Here is an 18,237-nt window from a genome sequence, read left to right as displayed (position 1 = left end):
GCTAAGGGGCTTATTTGCAAGCCCATTGCGACGCCGGTACATCACTTTTTGTGATGCACCGGCGGCGCATTTTACTGCCCTATATTTACAAGGAGATGAAAAGCCACCCTGTGTGTCTTTTCCTGTCCTTGTAAATACGGCCCCTATTCACACAGCACTTTGCATGAAAGGAACCTGACACATTCCCAGTTTTATTAGAAATCGTAAACCTGGGAATGCGTCAGAATGCTATGCCTGCGTCGGAGCATGGCAGCCAATTGTGCACCAGCGCTGGGGAGAGCAGAGGGATCCATCATTTCATTGTAGATATGACGCATCCCTTTGCTTCCAAAGTAACAGCACGGCACAGCCAAATGGATTGCAGTACTGTGCTGCGTTTCTTTCTTGAAAATAAGGCCCAAAATTTGTGAAGTAAGGTAAAATCACATTGAAGAAGCCTCGAAACTGATACGAGACTTGTTTCTATTTGTAAAGTAGTTGTAACGTGCAATCTATGAGGCAGTAAATAATGTTTTCTCCTCTCAATTTGACATTTGTAATGTAATAATAAATGTGTGAATGTGCAGTTATAGTACAGTTGTTTTAAATAATATGTTTTATTGGGCCACAACAATTTTTACTGCCATGGCATTATATATGTGTGTATCTGTTTGTGTGTGTATAATATTTTGGTGTTTTTATTTCGTAATAGCACAAATTGCAGTGGCATAAAAGGTATATATCATAAAAAACAGTGAAATATGGATTTTATCATCTTAATGAAATTGGCCATTTTTCAATCAACAACTTTTTCAAGAAAGGTAAACAAAACCTAAACATTATAATTTTAATCTATGCCCATTTTGTACCTGCCCTTTGAAGAAAATTGCTTCTTCAAGTTATCTACCCCACTATAAACACGTAATATAAAAATGTGTACTGGATACCATGTGTGATATGGTCCTATATTGCTATCTTGAAGTTAAGTTGACATCCACATGCCACTAGGCATGCAGCCTGCTGATTTATGATGTCAGCAGAATCCCTAGATGGCAACAGTGCCCATATTACAGTTACACAAGTATGTGTGTGCGTGTGTGTTTGCACGCGTATGTACATACAGTATACATATATGATGTTTCCAGACATTCATTAAACTGTTGCCCTTTATGTAGCATCCATTTTAAGTAACACTGGCATTTTTAGAAGCTGAATAAAGTAAACATTAACAAAATAGTTACCTCATTAGTTGATAAATGAGATGAAAACATGATTTCAGATGATGCAGGTGATGAAGCAGGCAACCGAGCAGATGATGAAGCAGCAGATGGAGCAGGCGATGAAGGTGCAGATGGAGCAGGCGATGAAGGTGCAGATGGAGCAAGCGATGGAGCGGGTGAAGGTGTGAGCGATGGAGAGAGGGATGGAACGGGTGATGGCGGCAGCGATCCAGCAGTCAATGGGGCGGGTGATACAGCGACTGATCGAGCAGGTGATGGAACGAGAGATGGAGTGAGCGATGGAGCAGAGGATGAAACAGGCGATGAAGGTGCAGATGAAGCAAGCGATGGAGCTGGTGATGGTGTGAGCGATGGAGAGAGGGATGGAACGGGTGATGGAGGCAGCGATCGAGCAGTCAATGGGGTGGGTGATACAGCGACTGATCGGGCAGGCGATGGAACGACAGATGAAGTGGGCGATGGAGCAGAGGATGAAACAGGCGATGAAGCTGGCATTGGAAAAGGTGATGAAACACTGGATGGAGAGGGTAGGTCAGTTGGAACACATGGCATTGATGATGATGGGTTGCACGTGGTTCCATCAATTTTCTCTTTAACATCTTCTAGTAACATTCCTAATCTGAATATTTCACCTTCCACCGCTCTGAGCAAAAACAAGAAAATAGTTCTGTTAGGCGATTCACACACATGATCTTATGTCCATTTTAATGCATCAAATTGTTTTAAGTGTTGTGATGGTAAAAATAATTACGAACGCAAATTCACAAAATTTGAGTTTGTTACCATGGGGACAGGCAGTTGCCGTGCACTGTGGGTGTTAGCATGGTCCTCTGGCCTTGATACATTTACCACAAAGTTATACATCACTAAAACATGTTGGCCAGTCGTAGTTCACAGGTTGTAGCATGCACCTAGAAAAAAGTTGTTAAATCCTCTAGAACACATTTTTTGTTTTGGTTTCCACAGCAAGACTGATTGAGAGTAAGGATTTACAACGAACAGAGGACCAGAAACAATACACAACCTTGCAGGGACATAATTAGGTACACATTAGGGAATGCCTGAGTGCAGTGGGCTATTGCAGGATCCTTTGCATGGCAACCCATCCCTGCCTACCCGGAGTAAACACATGAATGGAAGCCCCTGCTGCAGGAATCAACATCCAGCAGCTCAAACCTGGACCTGGTCATCACTAAAATGACATCTTAATGACAAATGACATCTTATCTCAGTGGAGACTTGAGCATCACTATAATGACAAGCTACATCTCTGGGCCGACATATCTGTGATATGTGAGGTGTCTTCCATATTATTATAACAATCATCGATCTCTGGTTTTTCATCACTAGCACCCACTATAAACCAGACATAGGCTGGTCTCAGATACCTTGGAACATTAGTAGGAGGAAGCAGGTGTGCTGTATAGAACCCTGAGTGCTGGGGAAAAGGGTTTTCTTGTGTCTGATTACATACATTGAGGGCTCTATGTGTCCCTGTTTTTCATCTCAGCTAATTTGTTGTTGGAATTAGCTTTTTGTTAAAGTCGATTATTCTACACATACAATTTACACTTAAGAGGACTTTTAAGATTACTTCTCAACAGGGCTGAGACACTATCTGACACAGATACCTGAACATGTAAAATATGTGTGATAATCACGATATCAGCTGTGCGCCTGAATCTGGAGTGCAGTGGGGCTCCAATTCTGATGTTGTTTACTCTGACGTGAAAAAACGGGCGGATCACGTATCCCAGGGAGCACGCAAACAGCTTGAAGTTGAAAAAGAAGACGCATAACGTTCTATTAAAGGTGTGCACGGCAATTTTTTGACAGTTTTTTAACAGTTTTACACCAGGTATGGGAACACATGGAGAGAAATATTGCCCTTCAGAGGGAAATGGTATAGTCCAAAGCTCTGGTTTTAATATAAAATCAGGGCCTTTGGGGGTCATATCACTGAAAATACAAGATTAGAAAACAATATTAGTGTCTATGGGTGCTAGTAGAAGACATTTTCTATGGACTGAAATCTAGAGAATGCTTAAGTGATTCTGGTATTTTACTGACCTCTGCTGGTCGTTTTCTATCAAGAGAGTTAAATAGAGGCAGTGGCCCGGAAAAGGAAAAAAAGGAAAGTCTCTCAGAAGAAAGCAATTCTGGTATTTTACTGACCTCTACTGGTCGTTTTCTATCAAGACAGTTAAAAAGAGGAAGCTGAACAAGCAGAAAGCAATGCTGGTGTTTTACTTCTATCTAAATTGTAATTTTAAGCATTGCAGGCACTGTCCCATTCACAACGAGCTTGCATATTGAAAAATAAATGACCTTTGAAATACGGTGTGTGAATCCTGAACAGATCAACCGATTTCACTTCTGTTTTTTAATTGTTTAGTGGTCAATTTGCTGCAAAAACCATACAACAATATTTTACTTATGGATAACCATCATAACTCAAAAACATTTTAGAGTACCAATATGAATAAATTACAGCCTCGCCAAGGTCTAATTTTTTTCAAATGAAGAAAAATATATGAAATGGAGCATGGTTTGTGGCTTAATGACTCAAATGCATAATAATTTGCGCTACAGTCCGAAGGAAGTGGACTATGCTACTGAGCACTGGAGGACAAAAAGTAAGAAAACGAGTTACTTACCTGTAACTACGGTTATCCAGTATTGGTATCTTTCATAGATTCACATGCCTGAATCATTCCCCGTCGTCGAGGCGGGAGTCCCACGGTAAATAAAATATATAATAGCAGTGCCTAAAATTTCTTGTAGTAGGCTGGAAAAGCCCAAAGGCCTAACTAGGCCTCAAAACTTAGCAGCCTATCTACATCATTATGTAAAAAGACCTGAAATAGTAGCCTCAGCCAATCAGCTGTCCTCACCCTCTAGAACCTTCCCAGCTCAGGCAGTTCTCCTCAGATTTTCCCAGCACAAGTGAGAATTAGTATCCATAGACAGAACTGCCCTACCGGGGAGGAGGGTGGGTGCATGTGAATCTATGAAAGATACCAATACTGGATAACCGTAGTTACAGGTAAGTAACTCGTTTTCTTATCCAGTATTAGGGTATCTTTCATAGATTCACATGACTGAATCAGAATAGCAAGCAGTAACATCATGCCTGTCGATAGAGGAAGGTGGGAGACAAAGAAAACATAAATCTATCCCCACTCAACCAGGAAGGTAATAGAGCACAAAACTTGTTAACATAACATATGCATCAAAACCTTCAAATATAACAGATAGGACAGTATTATAAATATATACAGTTTAAAGCAGTATAAGAAAAAATATATAAGCTATCCAACCTTAGTGAAGAAGATGCTGCAGCACTGCATCACCACCAACAGCTGTGTCATCTTGAACTGCCGACTGCAGACAATAATGTTCGGTAAAAGTGTGGACACTTTTCCAAGTAGCAGCTCGGCAAATGTTCTCCAGCGTCACTCCAGCGAAAAGGGCCGTAGATGTCGACACTGTTCTTGTGGAATGAGCTTTGACCTTCCTTGATAAAGGTCTATTGGCCTTGTCATGACAGAAGGTAATTGTAGAAGACAACCACCTGGCAATAGTTGCTTTTGTGACAGCTTGACCGAAGGTGGGTCTTCCATAGGCAACAAACAGTTGTGTAGATTTACGGATGTGTTTCGTTTTCTGCAGATAGAATTTCAGACACCTTTTCACATCCAGAGAATGTAAAACCCTCTCTGCAGGAGTTTTTGGATCCGGGAAAAAGGTTCTGAGTTTGACCGGTTGACTAATGTGGAATTGAGTTGGCACTTTAGGAATGAATTTTGGATTGGTCCTAAGCGTAACAAATTCCTTAGAGAATTGCAGAAAAGGGTGAGTAATAGTGAACGCCTGTATTTCACTAACTATGCGAGCAGAAGTAAGAGCCAACAAGATTGCAACTTTCCAAGTCAGAAACTTCAGTTCTGCTTTATGGATTGGTTCAAAAGGCCTTTTTAGAAGTTGGGAAAGAACCACATTAAGATCTCACTCCGGAGGAGGAGGACGAACTGGAGGGAAAGCTCGGAATAGCCCTTTAAGGAATTGTTTGATCAAGGAGGATGAACATAAGGATGGTTTGTTGGAATTCTTCCGGAATCTGGATATTGCTGCCAGATGTACTTTAATAGAAGAAAAGGCTAGACCTGATTTAGCCAAAGAAAGCAGGTATGGAAGGATGGCTTCAGGAGGAGCCTGAAGTGGATGAATCTCATTATCTCCACACCATGAACAGAACCTCTTCCACTTGAAACGATATGTTTTGATGGTACTTTGCGCACGTGCTTGCGACAATATCTCCCTGCAGTCCGAGGAGATGTTTAGGTCTTTGAACTCTAGGAAGTCAGGAGCCAAGCGTGCAAGTGCAGCGATTGAGGATCTGGATGATGGATTTGACCTCCCTCTCTTGTCAGCATCGACACTGTCGGTTTCAGCCGAAACGGAGGCTGTTGAGACAGTAGGAGAAGCTCCTGAAACCAATATTGCCTTGGCCAACGTGGAGCAATGAGGATGAGAGTGCAGTGTTCCCTCTTCATCTTTTGCAGCACTCTCGGAATGAGCGGAATCGGAGGATAAGCGTACGCAAACATTCCGGTCCATCTCATCAGGAGGGCGTTTCCTCTTGACCCCCTTCCTGGGAACCTGCTGGCATAAAACAGGCACTTGCTGTTTTGCTGCGTGGCAAACAAATCCAGCGTCGGTTTCCCCCAAAGCCGAAAATTTTTCTCTACTTGATGTTGTTCGAGCTCCCATTTGTGGCAGTCCACAAATGTTCTGCTGAGACTGTCTGCTAGAGAGTTGCGAACTCCTTGTACATGCTCTGCTTTGAGGGATATGCCGTGACTTAAGGCCCATTCCCACATCTCCTGAGCTTGCAGTGACAGGGCAAGAGATTTCGTTCCTCCCTGTTTGTTTATGTAGAACATGCTGGTGGTATTGTCCGTACGCACCAGCACGGACGAATTCACGATCCTTGGTAGAAAAGCTTGTAGGGAAAGAAAAATGGCCCTTAGTTCCAAGATGTTGATGTGCATCTGTTGGTACTGATGAGACCATTTTCCCTGGATCTGAAGGTCCTGAAGGTGACCTCCCCAACCTTCCATGGACGCATCCGTAGTCAGGGTGAACTCCGGAATCTCTTGGAGAAAGGTGAGGCCCGGCGACAAGTTGTGCGCCTTTGACCACCAGAGAAGAGCCTGTTTCATTTTGACAGTGACTTTGATGCGGTCGTCGAATGATCCCTCGACCTGCTTCCACTGACGAAGTAACTCTTCTTGCAACGGTCTCATTCTGAGTCTTGCCATAGGAATGAGGTTGATCGCAGATGAACACATCCCCAGAAGGGAAGCATATATCCGAACTGAAAGCGACTTTTTTGCAGATATCTGTTTTGCTAGTTTTACGAGCTTGTTTTGTCGCTCCTGTGTCAGGTATGCCTTGCACTGGCATGTGTCCAAGACTGCTCCCAGAAAAGTGAAGCGTTGACGAGGTTGGAGCTGAGATTTCTGTGAATTGAGGGTCAGCCCTAGATTCGAGAATAGTGAAAGTGTCCTGCTGGCCGCTCCCATTGTCGAGCTTCTGGTTGGACCTTTTAACAGCCAATCGTCGAGGTATGGGAACACCTGGAGTCCCAGGGACCTCAACATTGCAGCCACTGGAGCCAGGCATTTTGTGAAGATTCTGGGGGCCGATTTGAGGCCGAACGGGAGGACTTTGAATTGGAAATGGACGCCGGCCACTTGAAATCTTAGGAATTTGCGGTGGTTAGGGTGAATAGGGATGTGAAAATATGCGTCTTGCATATCCAGAGAAGCCAGAAAGTCCCCTTCGTTGAGACAATTCGGAATGTCCTTCAATGTCACCATGCGGAAACTCTGTTTCTTTAGATATTTGTTGAGTTTGCGCAGATCCAATATTGGACGCCACTCTTCCGAATTTTTCTCCACAAGGAAGAAGCGAGAATAAAAGCCCATCCCTTTCTGAGAAGGATGGACTCGTTCTATCGCATTCTTGCCTAGCATCTTTAAGGCTTCTTTGAAGAGTAAGCGCAGGCGAGGGGGAGGGGGACCCCTGGGCGGCGTTGTTGGAGGCTTCTGCAAAAACTCCAAAGTGTGTCCCTTGCTGACCAAATCCAGGACCCACTGATCTGAAGTTATCTTCCGCCACTGATGGTAAAAGGCGGAAATCTTGGCGCCCACGGGAAGGGAAAGGGGAATGGCCGACATCCGGCAAAGCTCATTGGTGCTTGTTAGAATCTCGCCCTTGATTGCCTGAGCGCCGTTTCCCTCCTTGCCGAGAGAAAGAACCAGAAGCAGGCTGCCTGTTAGAAGATTGGTAGTAGGGCTTGTTGTAGGTAGATTGATACTGTCGATTTTGTTGGTTGGAATAATTGCCTCTGGATGAGTAGCCACAACCTCTTGCTCCTCTAAAGGACCCCCTCTTGTATTGCAGGGTTCCAAGAGATTTCGCTGTATCGGTATCAATTTTAATAGCCAATAAAGCGTCATCAATGTGCTTCCCAAACAATGACTCACCATCGAATGACATGTCCAAGATCTTGGTTTGGACCTCAGGTCTAAAAGTGGTAGCCTTGAGCCAACCTTGACGTCTAAGCACAATTGCCCCAGCCAATTGTCTAAAGGTGGTATTAGAAATGTCTAGGGCGCAATCAATAATTTCTGAGGCCGCCCTTTCGCCTTCCTGCACAATTCTGCGCACCTCCATCTGTTGATCCTCCGGGATCAGCTCAAGATATTCCGTGATCTCAGACCACATTTGTCTATCATAACGAGCCAGGATAGCTAAAGAATTAGCCGCCTTAATGGATGCTGCTGCGTTTGCTGAAAACTTCTTTCCAATTGCATCAAGCCTTCTTCCCTCCTTGTCAGGTGGCGTTGAAATGGGAGCAGAAGGATTTTTGGACTTTTGCTGCGCAGCCTGAGAAATGACCGAATCTGGTCGAGGATGACCGATTAAACAAGCAGGAGTATCAGCTGGTGCTCGATACTTTTTGTCTATCCTCGGCAAAACTGCCGGAATGGAAGCTGGAGTTTTCATTATATTGAGACCTTCCTTCCATATATAATCGATAATCGGTATGGCTCTGACCACTCTCCGATATCCCTCTTTAAAGTCAAGTAAAAAGCAGTCCGACTGCTCAACTGTGACAACTAATTCAAATCGATTAGCAGCTCTCTGCATAATATTGTGAAAACCCCCAATATCTTCAGGTGGAGAGTCTGAAGGACGGGGAGGAGGTGGAGAAGGTGTAGGGATGACATAATCCTCCCAAGGATCCACCGGAGTGTTATCCGGTAACTCTCCCTCTTCCCTACTTTCTTCACCATCAGTGGAAGAACTGTCTACAACTTGAGGAAGTGGAGCAGTATGTTGTTGTGGCGACAATGGAGCTCTTGGCGACGGAGGTCTTGGCACAGGAACTGGAACAGGTGACCCAGCGGGCGCACCTTCATTGGGTGGAAATCTCTGGCGATAATCTGCCAACATAGCCTGCAAATCTTGTATTAAGGAAGTTGGCAAATGTGTCGTGTCCTCAGACCGAGGAAGTCTACTATGAGGTGACTGATATGGTGTTGAATAAACGTCATGCACATAATGTTCCTGAACCTCTTCTTCATCATCCTCTTGAAATTTAATATTCAACTGAGAAGGGTGACAGGCAATCCCAAAGGGACCATCATCCTCTTCCCCTTCATCCGACTCCCCTTGCATGTATGTCTCCAAAATGTGCGATGGCAAAAGTGGAGAAATATGTGAATAATCCTGTCTTTTATACGTTTTCATTTGAAAATGAGTGAATTGTATCTTTGCTGGTGGGGAACCGTGCATCCGATGAGCAGAAGTCCCAGTAAATGGATTCTCCGTCGACGGTGCTGTCAATGCTAAAGATCTTGCCGTCGACGAGGCCGTCAATGGTATCTTCGCCGACGAGTCCTTCGTCGCCGTGACCGTCGACAAGACCGTCGTCGACGAGCCCGTCGTCGACGGGTCCCTCGTCGTTGGGACCGTCGGTGGTATCTTCGTCGACGAGTCCCTCGTCGTCGGGACCGTCGATGGTATCTTCGTCGACGAGCCTTTCGTCGACGGGGCCGTCGATGGTATCTTCGTCGACGAGTCCCTCATCGTCGGGCCGTCGATGGTGCCTTCGTCGACGATGCCTTCGTCGACGGGTCCGACGTTGGTGTCTTCGTCGACGAGATCTTCGTCGACGAGACTGTCGATGACGTCTTCGTTGACAACGAGGCCGTCGATGGTGGCTTCGACGACGAGTCCTTTGGTGACAATGTCTTCGTCGACGACGGCCTTGCGGTCGTCGACGGAGCAGACGATTTAGTCGACGGAGCCTTCGTTGAGAAGGATGTCGACGATGGTAACTTGGTTTTTGACAGCAAAGGTGGTACAGACATCAAAGGTGACGTGATAGCTGAAGTAGTAACCACAGAAGTAGAAGAGGAGGTAGAAGTCCAAGTAGTAGTAGGTACAGACACCAGAGAGATAGTCTTAGCCTGGGTTGTACTCACATGTGAAGAAGCCGATGCACTCTTAGAGGGTTCTGAAGCTTTCTGAGAGGTTTTCAACATTTTCTTTCTCTCAGGAGAAGCATTGTCCGTGGATCTAGCTCTCTTGCTAGAAGTAGAGGCTTTGTCCTCATCATCTGTGGATGAAGACTTCAGCCACAAAAGAACCCTTGCCTCCCTATCCCTGATGGTTTTCTGAGGGAAGGTACGGCAAATTCGACAGTCCTTCACCACATGTGAAGGGTGCAGGCAATAAATACAGTCCGAGGGCTTGTCATCCACATGGACTCTCTTCTTGAAGCAGGTGCCACAAGGTTTGAAAAGAGCCTTCTTTTCAGACATTTTAAGGTTTGAAGATCCAAAAACTGAGTAGGCACTCAGGGAGACTCCCTTACACACGAAGTGCGGTGAAAATCTGAGGAGAACTGCCTGAGCTGGGAAGGTTCTAGAGGGTGAGGACAGCTGATTGGCTGAGGCTACTATTTCAGGTCTTTTTACATAATGATGTAGATAGGCTGCTAAGTTTTGAGGCCTAGTTAGGCCTTTGGGCTTTTCCAGCCTACTACAAGAAATTTTAGGCACTGCTATTATATATTTTATTTACCGTGGGACTCCCGCCTCGACGACGGGGAATGATTCAGGCATGTGAATCTATGAAAGATACCCTAATACTGGATAAGCAGGAGTATCCCAAATTTTAAACGCTGTCATATTTTCCAGAGTGGAGTGAATGAAATCTCAGGGCAATTACCAGCGTCTTAGATTAATTAAAGCATCCCACCCATCACTTTTTTTGTTTACTTCAGAACCTACATAGCAGCAGCATCATATCATGGTAAAGTTGTATTTACAGAAGACGAAATAGTAAGATTAAGATGTTTATACTCTGATGCTGCAACCACAACAAAGCAACTGGAACTCTGCACCCAATAGGGAGCTCAGACAAGACATTTCATCATGGTGCTGTATGTAGAACGAGCAATCTCATATGCACTGTAGAGAAGAGACCAGTGTTGTTGTGTTGACTTTAAAGTTCGCATAGAGCCTAAACTATAAACAACTGGTGGCTGCATTCAGTGCAAGGGACTCTTTTCATATTCTTGTCATGAGTAGCAAGGCAGAAGCCAGAGGAATTGACGGATGATTAACCCTATCAGCCTTTCATACACTGATACGGAGTGACACCACATCAACGATTTTATCAGGAATTCCTTACCTCGGGGTGCACTCAGGCAAGGAACAAAAGTGATATGGTCTTTGCTAAGTGAAATGTGTAACCAATGGCATATTTGGAAGAACGTGTCATCGCAGTGGGGCTCCGGGGACGCATAGAAGAGGGTCTGGTAGATCTTGTAGAGCACTTCCAAATTTCTTTAAGTAGCTGATGCCAAGTAGAGTCTCACACTTATTTTTGTTCACTCCCTGTGGAAAAGTGGACTTGCAGAGTTAACTGTTCTCTAGATTTCTGCCATCCTTTTGCCTTTGGTTATCTCTTCTTGGATCCTCTCTCTCTGCAGTATTGGCCTGCTCCCGAGGATGACGATGGTCCCTGGTCGCCTTTTGCCTTCTCACTGTAATACACCAGGCATAGTGGGTTAGTGATCTGTCACTAGTTTGGAGCATGATTATGGTTATTCCGCATTTTCTTGGGCAAAATAAACAGAACTGTTAGTTGCATACGTTCCAGTGCTTCACTGTGAATATTCCTTACTATTTGAAAAAGAAAGACCTTTTTTCCCTTTCCGGCAAAATTCCTGTGATGACCTCGTTCTGAAATACTAGCTTCCCCCTTCTCAAGAAGGGAACTCTCGAAACGCGCTTTCAAACCCACTCATCTTCTTTGTAAACCTTTTGGACTGAGTGGTGTCCTAGACCTGTGGTTCGTAGTGTGGATATATTGGGAATCACATTGGGAAGTCAAGACATATCCTTTGTCGTATGCAGCTTTCACATATCCATTTTAAAGTCCTGGCAGATTCCTGGAATGGGCAAAAAAGCTGGCTGGGCAAGGAGCCAGTGTCATGAGGTGACACAGCCCTTTGTACCCCTTCCATGTCATCTGTATTAAAAGCTATAGTAGCAGTTATGACTACTATTGAAAAGTTTGTCATCTTTCTTTATAACCACTGCAACAAAGGAACAAGAGTAAATAAGGTCAGACTTGTGTTATTTGGACACAGAAAAACTGGGATTTGAATAATGTCCCTCAGATCTGGAGGCTCTTGAACAGCGCTTGCTCTGTGTAGCCTAACAAGCTGGATATATTTGGAGACAGGCCTTCAGAAATCAGCTCTCCTCTTTAAATTGAATGCATGATAGACAGTCTTTGCCATGGCAACCGCAGTGGCACACTCAGCCTGTGGGTGCAGAGTCATGAGCATTAATCAGAAGCAAGTGTGATGGATGTGCCTTGCTGTGCAAATGCACACAGGCTGATTTACTCTGCAATGCTCTGTTTATGTTGAGGTAAAGAGATGATTATTTTTGTTTCTTAAACATACCTTTTCAAACTTTTTAGACAAATAACCCCTTAAGTTAGTATAAACTTTTGAAACCCAGTCAATGTCACTACGTTATGCAAACCAGAGACGGAAAGAACCATTAGAAGAGAAATGTACTCATTTTGTGTGGAATTATTCTAAAATGAAATGTAGCTTGACACATACCAGACGATAAGAAATGTTCTTGATATTTGAATTTGAGTTTTTATTATAACCCTGTCTCTGAATTTCACATAGTATCATAGTACAGTAGAGCTTATTCTTTTTTTTAATGTTATTAAGAATTTAAGAGATAAATACTAATCCTGCAAACATGCTGTTCTTTCCTCTCTTTAGAGAACTGCCTGCTGAACAAATTAAAACAAAATTTGTGAGATCCATTGAACTGTTCTGGAATTATTAGTCTAAAATATACTTGGCAGCCATTTTCCAATATTGGCGCTCGTGGTGCTTTTGGCCAGTGCCTAAAATGCTTAAAAGTAGAAATTGGGCATGAACGACACGTCAGTCAGGTTTCATGCTTTTATCTAAGTATGCACAATTCTGACAACAACTGAGGACATACCCTCTGAGCTAATAGAGATTTTAACAGCATTAACTATCTCACAGTGAATAGGTGTAAAGGGGTTACATGGCCGCTCCAATGAGCAGCCATTACCTATGTAGAACTGCTGATTTCTGTAAACTTATAGATAGTGGGGCATGATATACAAAGAGACAGCTCTCAAATAGTTGTCACAAATTGTGAACTGAGAGTCTCTTTTGCAAACTGCACTTCTGAGTATAATTACACTTTTAAGTAAGTTTACTCATTTTCGGTATTCCCAAACTGCACTTTCGTAGCAATTTATATTTTTGTAGTAAGTCCAGCACTACCCATGGCCAACCACTGATATCGCAACACACTTCCATAGACAATAACGGACTTAAGGGCTTAAAATAAGACCTCAGATGAAATAATGTTAAAAATATAAATAAATATAAATTAATCATATATATATATATATATATATATATATATATATATATATATATATATATATATATATGAAAAGGATATCTCCCCAATGCGGAAGAAGAAGGAGCCGCACACTGCACACCTTTGCTGCAAGCATTTATTTGGCAATTCTGTTTTTGAAGTCCTGACGCGTTTCGTTCGGGGCTCCGAACTTTATCAAAGGAAACCACAATCTCGTGAACAAAGCATTCGCCACAGGTGTTGTCCATTTCACGAAGTCACTGCCGGCCCTCTAGTGGTTGTTACGATATTCAAGCTGCGCCTGGCATGATGGTACATGTGGTCCTTAGTGCTCCGTTCAAGGTAGGAAAGAGGTTTTGTGGTTGTTTGTTTTTAAGTTTACTGAATCGTTCCACTGGAATTACTATTTCCAGAGGTGTGCCTCCCGTCGCAGACCCGTATTTTGGGTTCACGAGGATCCATACCTGACTCTGGTGCCAGGTGGCAGCCTGTGATACCCTTAGTTCGTTGCCGAGTATTCAAAGTGGGTCCAAGGTCGGGTAACTAGAGGCGCTCTTGCTGGTGGTGCGTAGACTCTGCGACTGGACCCCGTCGCTGTATATGAAAAGGATATCTCCCCAATGCGGAAGAAGAAGGAGCCGCACACTGCACACCTTTGCTGCAAGCATTTATTTGGCAATTCTGATTTTGAAGTCCTGACGCGTTTCGTTCGGGGCCCGAACTTTATCAAAGGAAACATAGACATAATATCGACTAGACATAATATAGACAACAAAAATATCGAATTTTAGGTAAGTTAATATTAATTTTTATTTTTTGTGTAATATAATTCTGTAGCGGGTTGTGGGTTTATAGGGGAATAGGGTGGGAAGTAATTTAATTATAATAATTAAATATGTTAATTTATTTATTGTTATTTATTTAGAATTACTTGTTAATTAATTATTAATTGGTAATTAATTAAAATATAATTGGTAATTAATTTTAATTGATTAATTGATAAATATTTTAATTTTAGTAATTTATTTTCTGTAGCGGGTCGTGGGTTTATAGGGGAATAGGGTGGGAAGTAATTTAATTATAATTAATTAAATATGTTAATTAATTGGTAATTATTTAGAATTAATTGGTAATTAATTTTTAATTCATTAATTCTTAATTGATAATTAATTTTAATTAATTGTTTAATTGACAATTATGTGAAGATTTTTTTTTCTGTAGCGGGTTGTGGGTTTATAGGGGAATAGGGTGGGAAGTAATTTAATTATAATTAATTAAATATGTTAATTAATTAATTGATTGGTATTTATTTAGAAAAAAATGTCAATTAATTTTTAATTGGTAATTAATTATTTTTTAATTGATAATTCATTTTTATTAATTGATTAATTGATAATTATGTGAATAATATTATGTTATTTTTAGTAGCGGGTTGTTGGTTTATAGGGGAATAGGGTGGGAAGTAATTTAATATAATTAATTAAACATGATAATTAATTAATTGGTATGTTTTTCAAATACATTGTTAATATATTTTTTATTGGTAATTAATTCTTAATTGGTAATTAAAATGTATTAATTGATTCATTTATAATTATGTGATTTATATTAATTTATTTTCACTACAGTGGGGATATTAAAATGTACCCCTATGCTATCCAACGTTTTCCCTACAGTTCCAGTCTCTGTAGTGGGAATAGTAATTTTTACCCCTACGCTATCCAATGGTTTCCCTACTGTTGCATTCACTGGAGTGGGAATAGTAATTTTTTACCTTACGCTATTCTTCGCTTTCCCTACTGTTGCTTTTGCTGGAGTGGGAATAGTAATTTTTACCCCTATGCTATCCAACGCTTTCCCTACTGTTGCACTCGTTGGAGTGGGAATAGTAATTTTTACCCCTACGCTATCCAACGCTTTCCCTACTGTTGCACTCTCTGGAGTTGGAATAGTAAATTTTACCCCTACGCTATCCAATGCTTTCCCTACTGTTGCACTCGCTGGAGTGGGAATAGTAATTTTTACCTCTACGCTATCCAACACTTTCCCTACTGTTGCACTCGCTGGAGTTGGAATAGTAATTTTTACCCCTACGCTATCCAACGCTTTCTCTACTGTTGCACTCTTTCGAGTGGGAATAGTAATTTTTACCCCTACGCTATCCAACGTTTTACCTACTGTTGCACTCACTGGAGTTGGATTAGTAATTTTTACCCCTACGCTATCCAACGCTTTCCCTACTGTTGCTGTCTTTGGAGTGGGAATAGTAATTTTTACCCCTACGCTATCCAACGTTTTCCCTACTGTTGCACTCGCTGGAGTTGGAATAGTAATTTTTACCCCTATGCTATCCAACGCTTTTCCTACTGTTGCACTCGCTGGAGTTGGAATAGTAATTTTTACCCCTACGGTATCCAACGCTTTCCCTACTGTTGCACTTGTTTGAGTAGGAATAGTAATTTTTACCCATACGCTATCCAACGCTTTCCATACTGTTGCACTCGCTGGAGTGAGAATAGTAATTTTTACCCCTACGGTATCCAACGCTTTCCCTACTGTTGCACTCGCTGGAGTGGGAATAGTAATTTTTACCCCTACGCTATCCAACGCTTTCCCTACTGTTGCACTTGCTGGAGTTGGAACAGTAATTTGTACCCCTACGGGATCCAACGCTTTCCCTATTGTTGCACTCGCTGGAGTGAGAATAGTAAGTTTTACTCTACGCTATCCAACGCTTTCTCTACTGTTGCACTCTTTGGAGTGGGAATAGTAATTTTTACCCATACGCTATCCAACGCTTTCCCTACTGTTGCACTTGCTGGAGTTGGAATAGTAATTTTTACCCCTACGCTATCCAACGCTTTCCCTACTGTTGCACTCGCTGGAGTTGGAATAGCAATTTTTACCCCTACACTATCCAACGCTTTTCCTACTGTTGCACTCTTTGGAGTGGGAATAGTAATTTTTACCCCTACGCTATCCAACTCTTTCCCTACTGTTGCACTCATTGGAGTGGGAATAGTAATTGTTACCCCTACGCTATCCAACGCTTTTCCTACTCTTGCACTCGCTGGAGTGTGAATAGTCATTTTTACCCCTACAGTATCCAACGCTTTCCCTACTGTTGCACTTGTTGGAGTGGGAATAGTAATTTTTACCCATACGCTATCCAACTCTTTCCCTACAGTTGCACTCGCTGGAGTGGGAATAGTAATTTTTACCCCTACGCTATCCAACGCTTTCCCTACTGTTGCACTCTTTGGAGTGGGAATAGTAATTTTTACCCCTACGCTATCCAACGCTTTCCCTACTTTTGCACTTGCTGGAGTGGGAATAGTAATTTTTACCTCTATGCTCTCCAACGCTTTCCCTACTGTTGCACTCTGTGGAGTGGGAATAGTAATTTTTACCCATACGCTATCTAAAGCTTTCCCTACTGTTGTACTCTCTGGAATAGGAATAGTTATTTTTAACCCCTACGCTATCCAACGCTTTCCCTACAGTTGCTCTCACTGGAGTGGGAATAGTAAATTTAAACCTCTCGCTATCCTATGGAAAAAATGGTGTATATGTTTTGGTAATAATATGTATATATAGATATATATATATATTTAAAAATATATATATATTTTTTTTAAGTTACAATAATTATTTATTAATTTTAGGTTCATCAAGTATTTTAAGTGTGTTTGAATTAATTATATTTATTATTATAGTACTTTAAAATTACTTTTAAGATATTTAAAAAAATCGATATTTTGACTGTCTATATTTTTTCCGATATTTTGGAGTCGATATTTTTGTACTTACCTGTTTGTAGATAGGAAGTCGATTTTTTGGCATTCTATATTTTTACCTTGATATTTTGGTAAGTCGATATTTTGACTGTCGATATTATGTCAGTGATCCGTTTACAGCACTGCTAGGTGAAATTGAGTACTCAAATCAAGACATTTCACGTAGCGCATTATGCTACTGTAGATGAGGCATTACTAAGCAAAATATAAAGGTATTTGGGTAAATTTCAAGAAATTACTAGCACAGAAGGGAAATTTCTATAAAGAAAACACCAAAGTTAGGATGCTGAGGAAGATAGAGAGACCAGGGAAGGCCCTCGATTACTCATGAGACAGCAGAATTAAAAGACAGAATGGTGAACTAGCCCATAACTGTTCTTTCATCAATGATCTCCCACCAATTACTGACTTATATAGCTACGCTGAAACAATTTCAGAAAATGAATGCCTTCTCATGTGAAATAAATTGAATCAATGCTAAACAATCACTTGCTTTCCAATGAAGATGAAATATTATATATATATATATATATATTTATATATATATATATATATATATATATATGATGAATCTTGTCGCATAGAACAGCAAAAGTTCAAATATTTAGCAACAAAGAGCCGACCCAAAAGGTGCTGGTGAACGATTTCTTTATTCCATAGAAGCCAGCGCTGCCGCCATGACGCGTTTCGCCTCCAGGGAGGCTTGATCACATGACAAACTGCGTGCATCAAGCTAGACTATTTAAAGTGACAGTGCATTGTCTCGTGTCATAGAAATGAAAGAAATATTTCAAAACACGCTTGCTGCAAGTATATACAACGGAAAAAAGGGGGAGGATAAAGCCCAAGTGGGCTACCTTGGTTCAAGATAAAGCAATATACATATTTATAATCAATTATGTATCTAAATTGAAAAATACAAGATAAAAACATGTAGAAATTGCAAAACTTGATCCATACAAAACACTGAAATCATTATGCACATGATAAAATAATTCATCTATGTACAACCTGAAGTGTCAACATCCAAATATTCCGCCATGTATAAGAGAATAATGTATTTACAAATAGTGCAAATAATGCAAATCCAATAGCAGCAAGAATAATGACACGCAAAATATGCATTTTTAGATTGAGCCCCAGTGGGCAAGTCACAATAGTAGTCATAGATATGAAAGTGCA

General features: G+C 41.6%; 1 protein-coding gene across 1 annotated transcript in view; it reads right to left on the bottom strand.

Moving 5' to 3' along the window:
* Positions 1 to 18,237, bottom strand: part of AKNAD1 (AKNA domain containing 1) — a 443,510-nt gene that overhangs the window by 374,432 nt on the left and 50,841 nt on the right. Inside the window, exons 6-7 of the mRNA XM_078673402.1 lie at positions 1,508 to 1,863; positions 1,221 to 1,267 (exon numbers count right to left, since the gene is read on the bottom strand). Of these exons, the coding sequence (XP_078529528.1) occupies positions 1,221 to 1,267; positions 1,508 to 1,863 (403 nt within the window). The remainder of the gene's footprint in view (positions 1 to 1,220; positions 1,268 to 1,507; positions 1,864 to 18,237) is intronic.

The sequence above is a fragment of the Lissotriton helveticus genome, chromosome 1_2, assembly GCF_964261635.1.
Source record: "Lissotriton helveticus chromosome 1_2, aLisHel1.1, whole genome shotgun sequence".
NCBI classification, from domain to species: domain Eukaryota; kingdom Metazoa; phylum Chordata; class Amphibia; order Caudata; family Salamandridae; genus Lissotriton; species Lissotriton helveticus.
This window is presented reverse-complemented; position numbering and strand designations above follow the sequence as displayed.